General features: G+C 44.6%; 1 protein-coding gene across 9 annotated transcripts in view; it reads left to right on the top strand.

The window, feature by feature from the left end:
- The window catches only part of ZMIZ1 (zinc finger MIZ-type containing 1), a 483594-nt gene extending 473752 nt beyond the window's left edge, over nt 1–9842 (top strand). For all 9 annotated transcript variants that reach the window (XM_068255451.1, XM_068255450.1, XM_068255449.1 and 6 more), the window contains one exon: nt 6132–9842. In XM_068255451.1, coding sequence (XP_068111552.1) covers nt 6132–6239 — 108 coding nt within the window. In that variant the 3' untranslated portion in view covers nt 6240–9842. The remainder of the gene's footprint in view (nt 1–6131) is intronic.
- The last annotated feature ends 6126 nt before the right edge of the window (nt 9843–15968 follow it).

Here is a 15968-nt window from a genome sequence, read left to right on the forward strand (position 1 = left end):
AAAATCGTAATGTGGGCAGCAGACACCTGAAAATCACAATGTGGGCAGCAGACACCTGAAAATCGTAATGTGGGCAGCAGACACCAGAAAATCGCAATGTGGGCAGCAGACACCTGAAAATCACAATGTGGGCAGCAGTGACCAGAAAATCATAATGTGGGCAGCAGACACCTGAAAATCACAATGTGGGCAGCAGTGACCAGAAAATCATAATGTGGGCAGCAGACACCTGAAAATCACAATGTGGGCAGCAGTGACCAGAAAATCACAATGTGGGCAGCAGACACCTGAAAATCGCAATGTGGGCAGCAGACACCTGAAAATCGTAATGTGGGCAGCAGACACCTGAAAATCGTAATGTGGGCAGCAGACACCTGAAAATCATAATGTGGGCAGCAGACACCTGAAAATCGTAATGTGGGCAGCAGACACCTGAAAATCGTAATGTGGGCAGCGTTCACCAGAAAATCACAATGTGGGCAGCAGACACCAGAAAATCATAATGTGGGCAGCAGACACCAGAAAATCGCAATGTGGGCAGCAGACACCTGAAAATCGTAATGTGGGCAGCAGACACCTGAAAATCGTAATGTGGGCAGCAGACACCTGAAAATCGTAATGAGGGCAGCAGACACCTGAAAATCGCAATGTGGGCAGCAGTGACCAGAAAATCGCAATGTGGGCAGCAGTGACCAGAAAATCGTAATGTGGGCAGCAGACACCTGAAAATCACAATGTGGGCAGCAGACACCTGAAAATCACAATGTGGGCAGCAGACACCAGAAAATCGCAATGTGGGCAGCAGTGACCAGAAAATCGTAATGTGGGCAGCAGACACCTGAAAATCATAATGTGGGCAGCAGTGACCAGAAAATCGTAATGTGGGCAGCAGACACCTGAAAATCGTAATGTGTGCAGCGTTCACCAGAAAATCACAATGTGGGCAGCAGACACCAGAAAATCGTAATGTGGGCAGCAGACACCAGAAAATCACAATGTGGGCAGCAGACACCAGAAAATCACAATGTGGGCAGCAGACACCAGAAAATCACAATGTGGGCAGCAGACACCAGAAAATCGCAATGTGGGCAGCAGACACCTGAAAATCGTAATGTGGGCAGCAGACACCTGAAAATCGTAATGTGGGCAGCAGACACCTGAAAATCGTAATGAGGGCAGCAGACACCTGAAAATCGCAATGTGGGCAGCAGTGACCAGAAAATCGTAATGTGGGCAGCAGACACCTGAAAATCACAATGTGGGCAGCAGACACCTGAAAATCACAATGTGGGCAGCAGACACCTGAAAATCGTAATGTGGGCAGCAGACACCTGAAAATCATAATGTGGGCAGCAGTGACCAGAAAATCGTAATGTGGGCAGCAGACACCTGAAAATCGTAATGTGTGCAGCGTTCACCAGAAAATCACAATGTGGGCAGCAGACACCAGAAAATCGTAATGTGGGCAGCAGACACCAGAAAATCACAATGTGGGCAGCAGACACCAGAAAATCACAATGTGGGCAGCAGACACCAGAAAATCACAATGTGGGCAGCAGACACCAGAAAATCGCAATGTGGGCAGCAGACACCTGAAAATCACAATGTGGGCAGCAGACACCAGAAAATCACAATGTGGGCAGCAGACACCTGAAAATCACAATGTGGGCAGCAGACACTAGAAAAAAAAATGCACCTGTGAAAAAAAAACAATTCACTTACCTGACAGAAGTCTTCTCCTCTCCCGGCATCTGGCTCGCAGCTCCCCGAGTCCTCCTGCAGCACATCTCCCGCGCTGACAGGCAGAGTGCAGGGCTACGGCAAGATGGCTGCCGAAGCCCTGTGCTAGAGACACAAATAGTCTCCAGTGTAGGGCTTCTTCGGCGGCCATCTTGCCGTAGCCCTGCTCTGCCTGCCGGAGACTATGCAGGCTGCTGGTGGAGCGGGGCTGCGGGGAATGAACTGGCAGACGCAGCGGCCAGTTGAGCACCTTGCTGGGGGGTCCAGAGCAGCGCTCCCCCCACGCACAGTGAGCGGGCCCCAGAGCAGCCCCGGGCAGCCGGCCCCCCTGCGGCTGAGAGAGTCGCATCCCCGGTAGGTACGCCGGTGGTGACAGCCTTTCCTCCTCCGGGCCCCTGACTTGCTAGGGGCCCCCCTGCAACTGCAGGGGCTGCAGGGTCTATTCCTACGCCCCTGCTTCCCAGCTTTGTGCCGCGGCTCTCCCTTCCCAGCTTTGTGCCGCGGCTCTCCCTTCCCAGCTTTGTACCGCGGCTCTCCCTTCCCAGCTTTGTTCCGCGGCTCTCCCTTCCCAGCTTTGTGCCGCGGCTCTCCCTTCCCAGCTTTGTGCCGCGGCTCTCCCTTCCCAGCTTTGTGCCGCGGCTCTCCCTTCCCAGCTTTGTGCCGCGGCTCTCCCTTCCCAGCTTCCTGCACAGAGCAACTGCTTCGCTTTATGCAACCAGGATTGTTCTTTGGGTGTCAGGTGGAGGAAGTAGAATATCGGTATAATTACCGATATTCTACTATTACGATTTCCTCACGCCTAGTTTACCGGGTGCCTCCATTTAGCATGTATATTATGTAATAGCACCTTGCAAGACTGTCTTTCAATATTTATGTAGACATTCTACGTTTGACGCAGAGGGCTTTCCACAAGTACAATCATCTCTGGGAAGCACTATATGATTATCCCTGTGTACATACATCTAGCGATTCTGATTCAATCTACAAAACGATCGACTTTATGAAGCAATTGACTTTAGTGTGGTTGATCGAAATTTGATTGACTAGTGACCCACAAACTACAAACAATATCCTATGCGATTCACCTTCACATTCAATCTGACCAATGTTGTGTCTCTATGCTCTGAATGCAAAAATAGATTCAGAGTCGATCAAATGACATGTGAACAGTAGCCAATTCCTGTGCGATGGACCGATATCTTGCATCCTGCTGGATTGACTAAGTTGGTTGATTTGACATGAAATCAGCCACTTTTCATCGATTGGGAATTCTGGGACACTCGATTCTCTCTCAATTGTATAAAATGATCAAATCAAATAGTTGATCGTACAGCCAAATTGCTAGATGTATGGCTACCTTAAGACATGTATTTGATTTCATTGGACAAAAAATGAGATGGAAGACCTGAAATGTAAATGTTTAAAGTATAGAATTTTCCCTCTGATTCTGTTTTTCGAGATGTGACCTACTATGTTACAGCATCAGTTTAGTTAGTTAGTATGTAGCAGGTTTTGCTAAATATAAAAAAGCTAGTTTACATTGAGAGGAATTGTGCTGGGCTGTCCAAGTGTTTTTCATGCATCTAGGCAGAACAAGGTTATTGATAGGCAAAATTAATTACAGACCACTGCATTTTGGGAGTTCAGGAAGTGTGTGGCCAGGTCTGTTAATGCTGATGTGTCAGAATAGCATTCTATGGCACTTCTAGCTAATGTTAGCTTTTTACGTAAAAATGCACCAAACACACTTGAAAACGGCACACAGCCCCCTCCACTTTCTGCCGCACTGTGCATTTCTCACCATTTATTGTAATTCTCTTGTATACTGTCAATGACATGAATGTAGCTTTCACACATGATCAGCTGGGGGCAGCAAAACATAGTGTTTGAATGCAGGAAAGCCATCCAGCCAAACTAAACTGTGAACACATGTGCTTGAGATTTGTTGAATCACTGCATCACCACTAAAGGGAGCTCCAATACAGAGTCATACTCTGATCAGAATGTCTATTTGTTTTATGACCATCTTGCTGTAACATGTCTGGTCCATATGTAAATGGAAAATGTGTTTCTAGGACAGAAATGTTGTGTGGCAAGTCACAAATAACAATCTTTCCTAATTACTTTTGTATTTCTGGTCTTGCTGCCTTACCACTTTGCTCTGTAACAGAGCATGGAGGTACATTCCCCAGTTTCTGAAGGCTGGGGTCACTTTTGTACACAGAGAGACAGTAAATGGCCAGGTCACCGGAGTTTGGAGGTGCTGACTGATGGGCACATTTCGCACTAGTGGCTGCCAGTTACCCAGAGGATCCAGTCCAAACTTTTAACTCTGACTTATAAAGCTCTCAACCAGCCGTCTCCTCTGTATATTTCAGTGTTAAAGTGGACCTGAACTCAGACCTCCTCTCTGCTCTGAAAGATACACAACCAAATAATAACCTTTAAACAAAAACATATATTTTGTTACAGGTCGTACAAATCCTAAAATGAATCTGCACAGTTTCTACTTCCTGATTCATGGAAGCAGACATATTGTTTAAAGATTGTGCTTTCTAATGGGCTTATCTGCTTATCTGCCACAGGCAGTCATGTGACACGGGGAGGATCAAATTACAACTTAAAGCGGATCCGAGATGAAAAACTAACTATAACAAGTAACTTGTCTATATATCTTATCTAAAGTTTAGACAGCTTTAATAGAATATGATTATTTCTTCCTGTGATACAATAACAGCAGCCATGTTGTTTGTAAACATTACACAGAGGAAGGCTTATCTGCATCTTGAGCAAAAAAACCTAATCCCCCCTCCTCCTCCCTCCTCGCCTCTGCCTCTGAAATCTCTGGCTAGTAACACCTCCCCCTCCTCCTGCCCAGACTGAGCTCCCATGAGCCCTTGCTACTGTCTGAAAGTGCCTTGGCTCTCTGAAAGCCTGTGGGCGTGGCTTGTTTAGTTTATAAGGAATAGAGTATTAAAACAAAAAGTATTTGGCTTGAGGAATGCCCTATAAACAATAGGAAAGGAACGCAATTAGGCAATGAGTAAAAGTTCATCTCGGATCCACTTTAAAGGGATACTGTAGGGGGGTCGGGGGAAAATGAGCTGAACTTACCCGGGGCTTCTAATGGTCCCCCGCAGACATCTTGTGTTGGTGCAGCTACTCACCGATGCTCCGGCCCCGCCTCCAGTTCACTTCTGGAATTTCTGACTTTAAAGTCAGAAAACCACTGCGCCTGCGTTGTCGTGTCCTCGCTCCCGCCGATGTCACCAGGAGTGTATAGCAGAAGCCCAGTATGGTCTGTGTCTGCACAGTATGCTCCTGGTGCCATCAGCGGGATCGAGGACATGGCAACGCAGGCGGAGTGGTTTTCTGACTTTAAAGTCAGAAATTCCAGAAGTGAACCGGAGGCGGGGCCGGAGCATCGGGGAGTGGCTGCGCCAACACAGGATGTCTGCGGGGGACCATTAGAAGCCCCGGGTAAGTTCAGCTCATTTTCCCACGACCCCCTACAGTATCCCTTTAAGATTAGACACAAATGAGTGGGAATTAGACAGCCTTCTTTCCTTCTGTCCTGTGCAAGAGTTCGGGTCCACTTTAAAGGACACCGGAAGGGCTCGTTCACATCTAGGGCGTTTTTGGCATTTTTTTTCAAGTGCAGGTGATTTTCAAAATCACCCTAAAAACGCTTGTGCAATTATTCCCTATGAGAGAGTTCACATTTGAGCGGTTCGTTTCCATTCCGCTCAGCAAAGTGGTGCCTGTACCATTTTTTTTAAGTGATTTTCCCTCATTGGAAGGTATAGGAAAAATGCAAAACGCTCAAAAAATTGCTTTGTGCAGCGATTGCGTTCGCACAAAATCTGAAAACACTTTTAGATTTTAGATGTGAACAGAGCCAGACTGAGGAATATTGAGGCTGACATATTTATTTCCTTTTATACAATGCAAATTACCTGGCTGTCCTGCTTATACCTCGGCCTTTAATACTTTTAGCCATAGACCCTGAACAAGCTTGCACATCAGATGTTTCTGACTAGATTATTCACATGATTGTTTCAGGAGTAATATCCAGATGCATGCTACTGCAGCCAAGGAGATCAGCAGGATGCCAGGCAACTGGTATTGCTTAAAAGCAAATAAATATGGCCACCTCCATATCACTTTCAATTCAGTTGTCCTTTAATTTCCAGATACAACCTGTAGAATGTGACTGCACACTATTGTCTTCTGTCCTCTGTTGTTTTAATTATTATTTAATAGTTATTATTTAGAATCACCACTCTCCATAACATGAAGTAACAAACAAACATAATCTGCATCGTAGCAGTGATTAATGGTAACCGTAGTCTGATAATTTGCTTCTTGTTTTTTTTTTTTTTTTTCTACAGCTTCTTCCAGAGTTAACTAACCCAGACGAGCTCCTCTCCTACCTGGATCCTCCAGACCTCCCCAACAACAGTAATGATGACCTCCTTTCCCTGTTTGAGAACAACTAAAACTTCAACTCTCTCCCCATTCCCCAGTAAATAACTTAATCAATCAGGACACACTATGGAAGGCACAATTCTGGAAACTCCACCCCTTGTCCATCTTCTCTAACCTTCCAGCAAGTTTGCCTCTGCATTTGCCTCAGACTGATGCACTTAGAGAGACGCTTCAAGAAGGCAACAAGTGGCTGCCTGTGGGCATTCTATGTGGTGCTTCCTTTTTTCCCCTCACTGAGGTTTATAGATGGGAAACTTAGAAGGTAAACCTTTCAATAAGAAAGTTAAGGAGAAGAATAGGTGGTGGAGTCCTGAAGGACAAGTATGGCCTCCTGGTGCCCAGTGCTATCCCCTTTTCCCACACCACCACCAGTCTCACACCAGCTGGAGGAGAAGAATTGAAGCATGACTTTGGGAGAAAGATGGAACAAATGCACGCACACAAAGCACAAAGTTCCCGAGCAGTGAGCGGGCTGGGCACACACCCTGCTCACACACCACACACACACACACAAGTGCTGACATAGAGGACAGCCCTGCTGGGGATCTCCTGCGTCTTTTGTTTGTTGCTGGGGTACATTTCCTCCTGTTTTTACTGTGGCATTTTTAGAGACATTTCCCAGGCCTTTAGACAGACATTAGTGTTTCCTGAGTGCACAGACTTGCACAAAAACCATGAAGGTAAGGGACAAAATGCCGTGGTCTTTCCACAAGGATAGGACTGTCCTTTATGAATTTTTTTTTTTTTAACCTTTTGTTTTAGGCTGCAAAAAAAGGGCATTGATGTTGGTTAAAGACACAGCAGCGTAAAGGTTATGTTTTTTTGTTGTTGTTTTGCTTAACCCAACAAGACTGTTACATAATAACTGGCCTTTTTTACCTGCCTGGAGAGCATTTCCCTTTTAATATAAACCCACATAAACAAAAAAAAGTGTGTTATTTGTGCAATCTTCTTTCCCAGCCACCTTGTGGTCAAGTTACCTTCTAGAGGTGTGGGGTGGGGTCTAAATGCATGATTCTGACCCAGTTTCTGTGCTTCTGGTGTGTTAATGCTGCTTGCTTCTGTAAAACTGTTGTTATATTTGTACAGAAGTGCATGTGTGCCAATCAATGTTATTTACTTTGTCTTTGTTGACGTTTCCACCGCTTTCTCCTTTGCTGGCCTGTCGTGTAAGTAAAAGGGTTAACAAGTCTCCCAGCGACCACTTTAGCAAGGAGAGGCTCAGAGGGAGCCTTTTCTCCTCAGATGTTCGAAGCATCTCCCCTCTTATGTGTGTACACGTCTCAGCTACTACATACGTTGTCCTTTATATATTAATTTTTGTGTCCTATTTGTTTTTGCTTGTACAGATATGACTGACACACCAAACAATTCTATTTTGTTGGCTTTTTGCTTTCTTTTTTTTCTATCACCAAAGTTGTATTTTGTACATTTTTTTATTTAATGAAAAACAAAGGAAAAAAAAGAAGGGGGAGGGGTTCAGATTAATAATGTACCTGTTCATTTTTCCCATCCCAGTTTGGAATTCCTGATTATTTTGTGTCTTCATTGTGTAGAAACGTAGTTTTTTATAAATGCATCTCCACTTTTATTTTTGTGTGTGTGTTTTTCATTTTCTAAATCTCTGTATCTTTTATCAAGGTAAGATGGCAGCGCACAGCGCTGTCCATATGCAAATCATTATTTTAAAGGAAATATTGTAAATATGTTCAAATATTTTAGAAATATGTCTTGCTTGTAACCTGGTTTGTTCTCATGCAGTTTGTTTATTTTATTTTTATTTTGCCAAGTCTGTGAGATATCTCCCTTCTTTTCCGCCCCGGTCACCTTGTTTTTGCAGCTGTGCATGCAATCATTTTTGCTCTGAAGTCCATCTTAAGCTACTGTTGTAAAGGGTTTTATAGCCAGCTGTAAAAATGCCTACTGTGACTTTCTGTATCACGAGGACACCTTTAGCCCACTGTGGGTGTCAGTGGGCAGTTTCAGAACTAGCCTAAGCCAGTGATCTGCAAACTTTGCTCTCCATCTTTTAAGGAACTACAAGCCCCACAATGCAATTGCCTTTATGAATCATGACTGTGGCTGTCAGACTTCCACAATGCATTGTGGGACTTGTAGTTCCTTAACAGCTGGAGAGCCAAGTTTGCAGATCACTGGCCTAAGCCATCAAGATAGAGCAGTACTGCTGGTTTCAGTAGTGACTTCTCACAGCTTTAGTAATAATAGAACTGGCTACAATGAAACCTGGACCATTCATAGTTTTAGCCTCATCATCTCAAAAACATAGCAAGGTTACTGCACTGAATTATCAAAGTCATTAAAATACGCACAGTAATGAAAGAATACTGAGAAATCTACCCTTGCGTCTTCCTAGAGGTAGCTTCCTCAAGGGTGTGCTGCGTTCCTAAAAATAGCTTCACTGAACTCGGTACAAAGTCCATTTAGTTGTATTCTTTAGTTCCATAAGATCATATTTAGTAGGATAGCGTAACAGACTTACATTCTCTGATATATCCAGTTTATTAACAGCAAGTCAAAATCACTTTAGGGAAAATGCATTGTGACATTAGTATTCCTACCTCTTCAGCACAAATCATTTTTATAATCACAGATGACATGCCAAGTTTTGGGCATGTAGGAGCGCACACACCCTCACAGTACAGGCAGAGCCCTTTGCCACGCCATAGCCACTTATGACCTTGATTTGTGAGCATGGACAACAGTACAAGCAAAAATGATATAACAATATGGGGAAAAAGCTATAAGAGTAGATATCAACTGGAATCATGTTAACCCATCCACTTTACAGAGGGGAAAAAGGGATGATCGCATTGCCAGCTTTAGCTTAGCCCTTACAGATTTAAAAGGGTTATTGGACTTCACACACCCTATGTAAATAATGTATATGAGCAAGTAGATACATAAAACACAGACACATTCATTTTCCTGGGAATGTGCATTTGTTTGTTTTTTATTTTGCAAAAAAAGGTGTTTAGAAAAACATAAAAGAAAAAAAAATACTGTGTGATTCCATAACGCGTGGAAATGATGCTATACTTGGGGAGGGGTGGGCAATGTGATGGGCCTGGGTTGGTTTTGTGTGACACCACAACATTGTTTCCACTCCTGTAAAATACTCTGACCCTTTGTGAAATCAGATGACATCCTTTTGTTTAGGTTGAATTATGTACATGTAATATTTTAGCTGACATGCATAGTCCTGTGTATTTTAAGGTGCTACATGTAAAACACACACAAACAAACACACAATGAAGATAATAGTGGATTATGGGGAGAAAAATTGAGATTGTAACCAAATTCTTTGTACAATTTTTGATATTATGATCAGCTAGGGACGTAAAAAAAATGGTACAATCTGTAATAAAACATAGAAAAGGGCCACTGTATTTTGTCTGTACATTGTATGTACAATTTAATCATTCATATTTGTATCCCCTTCACTGCCAGAGAGAAGTAGCTTCATGTCTTTGGCAGTGAAGGCATAAAATGTTCAGAAATAACGTAATTGTGCTTTTTAGTCTTGCAAAATTGTATGTAGTTAGTTGTGTCCACCTTATATTTATCAAATAAATATGTACTCCGATGAAACTGTACACTGTGTTAAGTTTTCATTTGATATTTAAAGAGTGCTGCCTAACAAAATGTATACTATGTTTGCGAAATATCTGTATAGCTTATTTGACTTTTATGTTCATTTTAGTTTTCTTTTCCTTTTTTAAATAAATCTGAATTGTGTAATATGGCTGACGTTTGCAGTTGCTGTGGCTTGTCAAAGACTTCAACGGTTTATTATTAGTTGCCTTGTCTTATAAATATGTGCCCTTTCTTTTAAACATGCACCTGAAGGGGCATGTGACATGGGTACATATAGTTTTAGCCCTACTAATGCTGGGAAAACACCGTTCATTTTAAGCCATTTAGATGGCTCAATAGATAATTTCCGACATATCCGATCTCCCGCTCAATCGTTTCGCTGCTCAATTTGTGATAGCAGTGAATGGAAAAAGAAAAATGAGCGGAAAGGCGCACTACGGCCGCCAACGATGGGTCCGTCAGACCCTCCCACTGGGTGGACTTTCAGGTGACAGTAGTGCGTGTGTACGTGCTGTCGGCAGACTGTTAAGGCTGTTTCTGAACGATCCGCTCAGCGGATCGCTCAGAAACAGCCTTATCAGTCCGCCGACAGTGCGTGTGTACGCGACAGTGCGTAGTGCATGTGTACACACCAGAAGATATGTGAATCGACTGCAGAATTGAGCAGCAAAACCATTGAACGGGAGAATCGAGCGCCAAAAACGAGCCATGTATGCCCAGCATAAGACATTGTCTGACATCCATTTCTGTTTTCCAACACAGGAATAGTAAAAAAAAATGCAGTTGTTATCAATGTAAATGAGCCTATCAAACAGCAGAATTCAGACCTGTGAGAAGTAAATAAAAGCCAAAACAGCTGGGAAACAGTTCTGATAAGGATTTGGTGCTGGAAAGCACAAAGTGTCATTACTTCTAATTGTTTTTTCAATCAGAAAGGCAGATTTGACTGTTATTCAGAAAGAAGAGGCCTAAAATGAAGCCTTTAAAATGAAGATAAAAATATGAGACTGTGTTCTCTACTATTCTGTGTTTTCTAAAAATTGTAATATTTAAAAAACGTGTATGCAAAAAAATTTAATATTTAAAATACATGTGTATGCATATGTATAAAATGGGCATTTGACCAGGAGTAAAATGTACTATAAATGTATTTTACCTATGTCACTGTTGCTTACAATAGGGTGTAAAGTTTCAACAGATCCGACAGATTTTGGACTAGTCCATCTCCTCATGGGGCATTCTGATGGTTTTCTTTATTTTCAAAAGCACTTAATGGCAGTTGGTCAGTCCAACTGCCAAAATAGAATGTAGGTGAGTAGAGAGGTTGGAGATATCTTTGTATAGATCCTTTTCAGAGAGTGCTTTTGTAAAGAATAAAGGAAATACTGAGAACCCCACTATGAGGAGATGGGCTAGTCCAAAATGTGTCAGATTTTTACTGCCTACTGTAAGTGACAGCAACATAGGGGAAAAGTAATTATTAGTGCATTTTATCCTGGAGTAGTGTAGTATGCTATGACCACAATAAAAATAAGTAATTCTGTTCCACCCCTACAAATTGCACACAAAACACTTCTCAAAAAATAGGGGTTTTTTTTCGAACAGTTTTTCTATTTATTCTTCATTCACAATATCTTCTATGGTTGTAGACACAACATATGGATACAAATTCAGAGTTCCAATTCACATAAAAGACTGCCTGACACGTGTTTCACGGCCAATAAGCCGCTTCCTCAGAGGCACACTGTATACAAAACATCTGTTAACAAAACATATATAATATAGAACATATAAGTCACATACATACCATTGGAGATCTATGCGCATGTCAGAATATGGAGGCCAAATACAATAATATATAACAGTGCTTTTATCTTTCTTGCACCTCTGACACTGTGGTTGTCCTGGGCAGGTTTTGGTTCGCAGTATCAATTGTTATGTATAGAGTGCTTGGGGGGGCCCAATGCAAAACTTGCACCGGGGCCCATAGCTTCTTAGCAAGGCCACTGGCAAGAGCAGCCTAAGTAGAGACCGCTCTTCCTTTGGAGGTGGTGGTGAGGGATGGGAGTGAGTCCAGAGAGTTCAGTGATTTGACTGCTGAGGGGAAGAAGCTGTTCCTGTGCCTTGAGGTCCTGGTGTAGATGGGCCGATACCTCTGGCCTGAACGGAGCCGACTGAAAAAACGGGAGCCTGGGTGTGAGAGATAGTTTGCGATCCGCAGTGCTCTGGAGTGCAGTCTGGTGTTATAGAGGAGGTCCAGAGGGGGGGGGGGGGGGAGTGGGTTTCCGATGATTCTCTCCACTGATCTGATGACCCTCTGTAGTTTGTGCCAGCGTACCAGACCGTAAAGACACAAAGCACTAAAAGCATTACAGATGTCCTAATCCTTCAGTTCAACATTGTCCTAATTTGCTCCGTTTCACTTGAGTTCTTCTTAATAATAAAGCCCATCTACAAGAAATATTTATTTCTTGTTTTTTATTATAGCGTGGAAAGAGGCTAGAAGATTTTTGGAATATTTGTTGCTGTCTTTTCTCCCATTGAAGATATTACCTCACTTCCAGCCCCAGGGACGTCCATGGAGATTTGTGGCATGGATATGGAAACTGGTAGTCTCAGAAACAGAAATAAAAGAAGGTGTTGCGGCGACAGGTCGCCCGTGAGTATGGGCCGTCGCCCGGGCGCACACCCCGAACTGTCGCCCGTCGTTGATGTCGCCAGGCGATTGAAAGTTTCAATCGCCTGGCGACAGTCGCCGCCGCACCTCCGCCGCAACTGTCGCTAGTCCGCGTGAGTACGCGGACTAGCGACAGCAACCTCCATTGAGAATGCGGAGCTTCCGGCGGGAGGAGGAGGAACGTCGGCAACAGCTTCCGTCGCGCCGCTGGTCCCTCTTCCGCGTGTGTACGCGGAGGGACCTGGCGAGGAGCTGTCGCCGGCCTGTCGCCCACATGCTCACGTGTGCTGGCGACAGGCAACTTTTGCTGCCCGTGAGTATGGGCCATTACAGAGAAGTGTTTTTATTGCTTTACCTCCTGGGAGAGATTTCTCATTTTTCTCTGGACAGGAAGTAATGAAGATTCTTAGAGACGGAGACACAGGAAATTGAAAAACAAAAGCTGTCACCTGAGCGACTGCGTCTTGATCCCTGTGGGTGATATTCTTTGTATGTGTATGCACCTTTTGTTGGGTGGGTGAAAAGCACACAAAAAAACGAGTATGAATCCTGTCTGGTGAGGTCATAGATGAGGTATGGTATCTTTTGTGTTATCTCCCTGATTACACCTAAAGGTGCTTACACACATCGGATTTGATGTCCAAATGACCGGTCGTTTGCGCAAATCCGACGTGTGTATGTACCTTTAGCTAGAGCTTAATTACTGTGTGTTTCTCAATAATTCCTTGCCTACACCACCAGAGACTCTCTGCCTCTTTGTTGCCCATGGTTGTCTGTTACCTGCTTTTCTTGTAGGGGCCTGATACACGAAGCAATGGAAAAACTGCTGTGCCTGCCTGCACAGATACACTCGTGGTGTGTACCGCATGTTACCATAGCAATGCATGATGTACTGGTAAAATTGCAGTGTGCTACCTGCGCACCATAATTTTACCATTGCTTCATGCACCAGGCCCTTAAATAAATGAATTCTCTAGTTTTTGCCAAGTTTCCACTCCACAACCAAATGGAGGAGGCACTTAACTTTTGTCTTTTCCAATGATCTACCACTGGTAACGTGCCAGTATAAAACATCCAGGGATTTGTCCCATCCTTCTTGGTGTAACACACTCAAACCCATAGATCCTTCCTTTCTCTTTCTGCAATAGAATTCTTTTTCTGCTTCCACACGATTTCCACTTCACACTGGACTTAAATGATGCCTATCAAAGTCAACCAAAATTCTAAGTGTCTCATATTTCTAGTAATGTCTAGCAAATAGCAATACAAAAGCTTTTTTTTTTTCATAATGTATGTTAAGAAAATTTAACATTTACATAAAACAGGTTTGTCTGTGGGCATAACTAAGGAGGATTGCACCATGCAAAGATAGGAGCCATTCCCTGCACTTCAGGCAGGGGAGCCTCTAGGCATAGGCAGTACATGCCATTGCCTGGAGTGCCATTGGTCCAGGGGGCGCCATAATGCTGGGTTAAGCCACGCCCCTGAATGAAGCCACACACCCTGACTAAGCCCCACCCCCACGGGTGTTCTATTACTTGCTTCTAATGCATCTGCTTAGCTTGAAGGCAGCTGCCACTGTGTCCCTCTGTGCCTTGTACATCCTTCCCCCCCCTTTGTGCCTCCTCCTGTCCCTTTTGTGCCTACTTCTGTCTCCTTCTGCCTCCTTCAGTCCCTTGTGCCATGTCTGACCCCGTTTGTCATTCTGTCTCCCTTTATGCCTCCTGTCTCCCTTTGTGCCTCCTTCTGTCTCCATCTGCCTCCTTCAGTCCCCCTGTGACACCTCTGCCTCCTTCTGTCCCCCTGTGCCTACTTATGTCCCCTTGTGCCTTTCTTTGTCCCCCTGTGCTAACTCTGCCCCCCTATTCCTCCTTCAGTCCCCCTCTGCCTCCTTCTGTCCTCATGTACCTCCTTCAGTCTCCCTTTGTGCCTCATTTTGTCTCCATGTGCCTCTTCAGTCCCCATGTGTCACTTCTGTCCCCTGTGCCTTCCTCTGTCCCCCTGTGCCACTTCTGTGCCCCTTTATGCCTTCTTCTGTTTCCCTGTGGCTCTGTCTGTCCACTCTGCCTCCTTCTGTCTCCCTGTGCCTCCCTACACCCCCCCCCCCCCCCCCGTCTTCTCCTGTCACCCTTTTGTGGCTTCTTCTGTCCGCCTTTATGCATCCTCTGTTCCCCTCTGTGCCTCCTACTGTCTCCCTGTGCTTCCTTCTGCCCCTTTGTGCTTTTTTCTGTCCCCAATCATGCCTCCTCCTGTCGTCTTTGTTCCTCCTCCTGTCCCCTGTGTGCCTCCTTCAGTCCCCCTGTGCCTCCTTCTTTCCTACTGTGCCTCCTTTTGTTGCCCATTGTGCCACCTTGTGTCCCCCTGTGTGCCTCCTTCTGTCCTCCTTTGTGACTTCTGACCCTCATGCCTCCTCCTGTCCTCGTGTGCTTCCCTATGTTGCACTGTGTGCCATATTCAGTCCCCCTGTGCCTCCTTCTGTCCCACTTTGTGCCTCATGATAGTGGAGCCCTGCCTACTGTATGTGTTTTTTCTGGTGAAACGCTGCCCGCATTGTGTATTTTCTGGTGAAACACTGCCACAATAAGTGTAATTTCTGGTGAATCGCTGCCTCATTACGATTATGTTTTGGTGAAAGGCTTCTGCAATACAATTATTTTCTGATGAAATGCTGCTGCATTACCATTATTTTTTGGTGAAACACTGCTGCATTACCATTATTTTCATGGGGGGGGGGAGGGCGGTGCCACAGGTTTTCTCGCCTGGAGTGACAAAATGGCTAGAGGCGCCCCTGACTTCAGGCATACAGAAACAGACATCACTGGCTGTAATTCCCTGACTGAACTCAAAAAGGTAGAAAGCAGAGATACAGCATCAAAGCATGCAGCTGCAGCCGAGCAGTATGTAAAGAACTCATTAGCTGCAGCTTTGCCTGTTTGTAGTAATCTTAGTCAGAAGATAACAACCACGAATAACTCATTCTGAATGGTGGGTAAGCATCCAAAAACCAGAAAAAAGTAAAGGTGGCCATACATCCTGTGCTGCCAATCGACTATCCAATTTGATTATTATAATAAGATTAGATGAAGAGCATGCCCGATCAATGATGCAAGCAATTTTGGGCCAAAATTGGTCACATGTATTGATTGGACATGCTGCAAGGGTCGATGTGCTCGATCGGGTGCATGGCGGTAATGGTGTGCGATATCAGGATGAGCGACAAACTTAGTGGAAATGTGGCGGAACCGGTATCTCTGTCCCCCCTGGTGTAAATTGTAGCCCCCCCGGTGCGCCACCGGTGTCGACCACTGACTACGTCTTAGGCACATATGTGCTCCACATTGTTGCTGGTGTATACAGTACGTGGGCGCGTATGTGACATCACACACACGCCCACGTTATGCTGGCAACCACATGGGGTGCGTGTATGTGCAGAAGAGTCTGAAGACAG

Source organism: Hyperolius riggenbachi, chromosome 10 (assembly GCF_040937935.1).
Source record: "Hyperolius riggenbachi isolate aHypRig1 chromosome 10, aHypRig1.pri, whole genome shotgun sequence".
NCBI classification, from domain to species: domain Eukaryota; kingdom Metazoa; phylum Chordata; class Amphibia; order Anura; family Hyperoliidae; genus Hyperolius; species Hyperolius riggenbachi.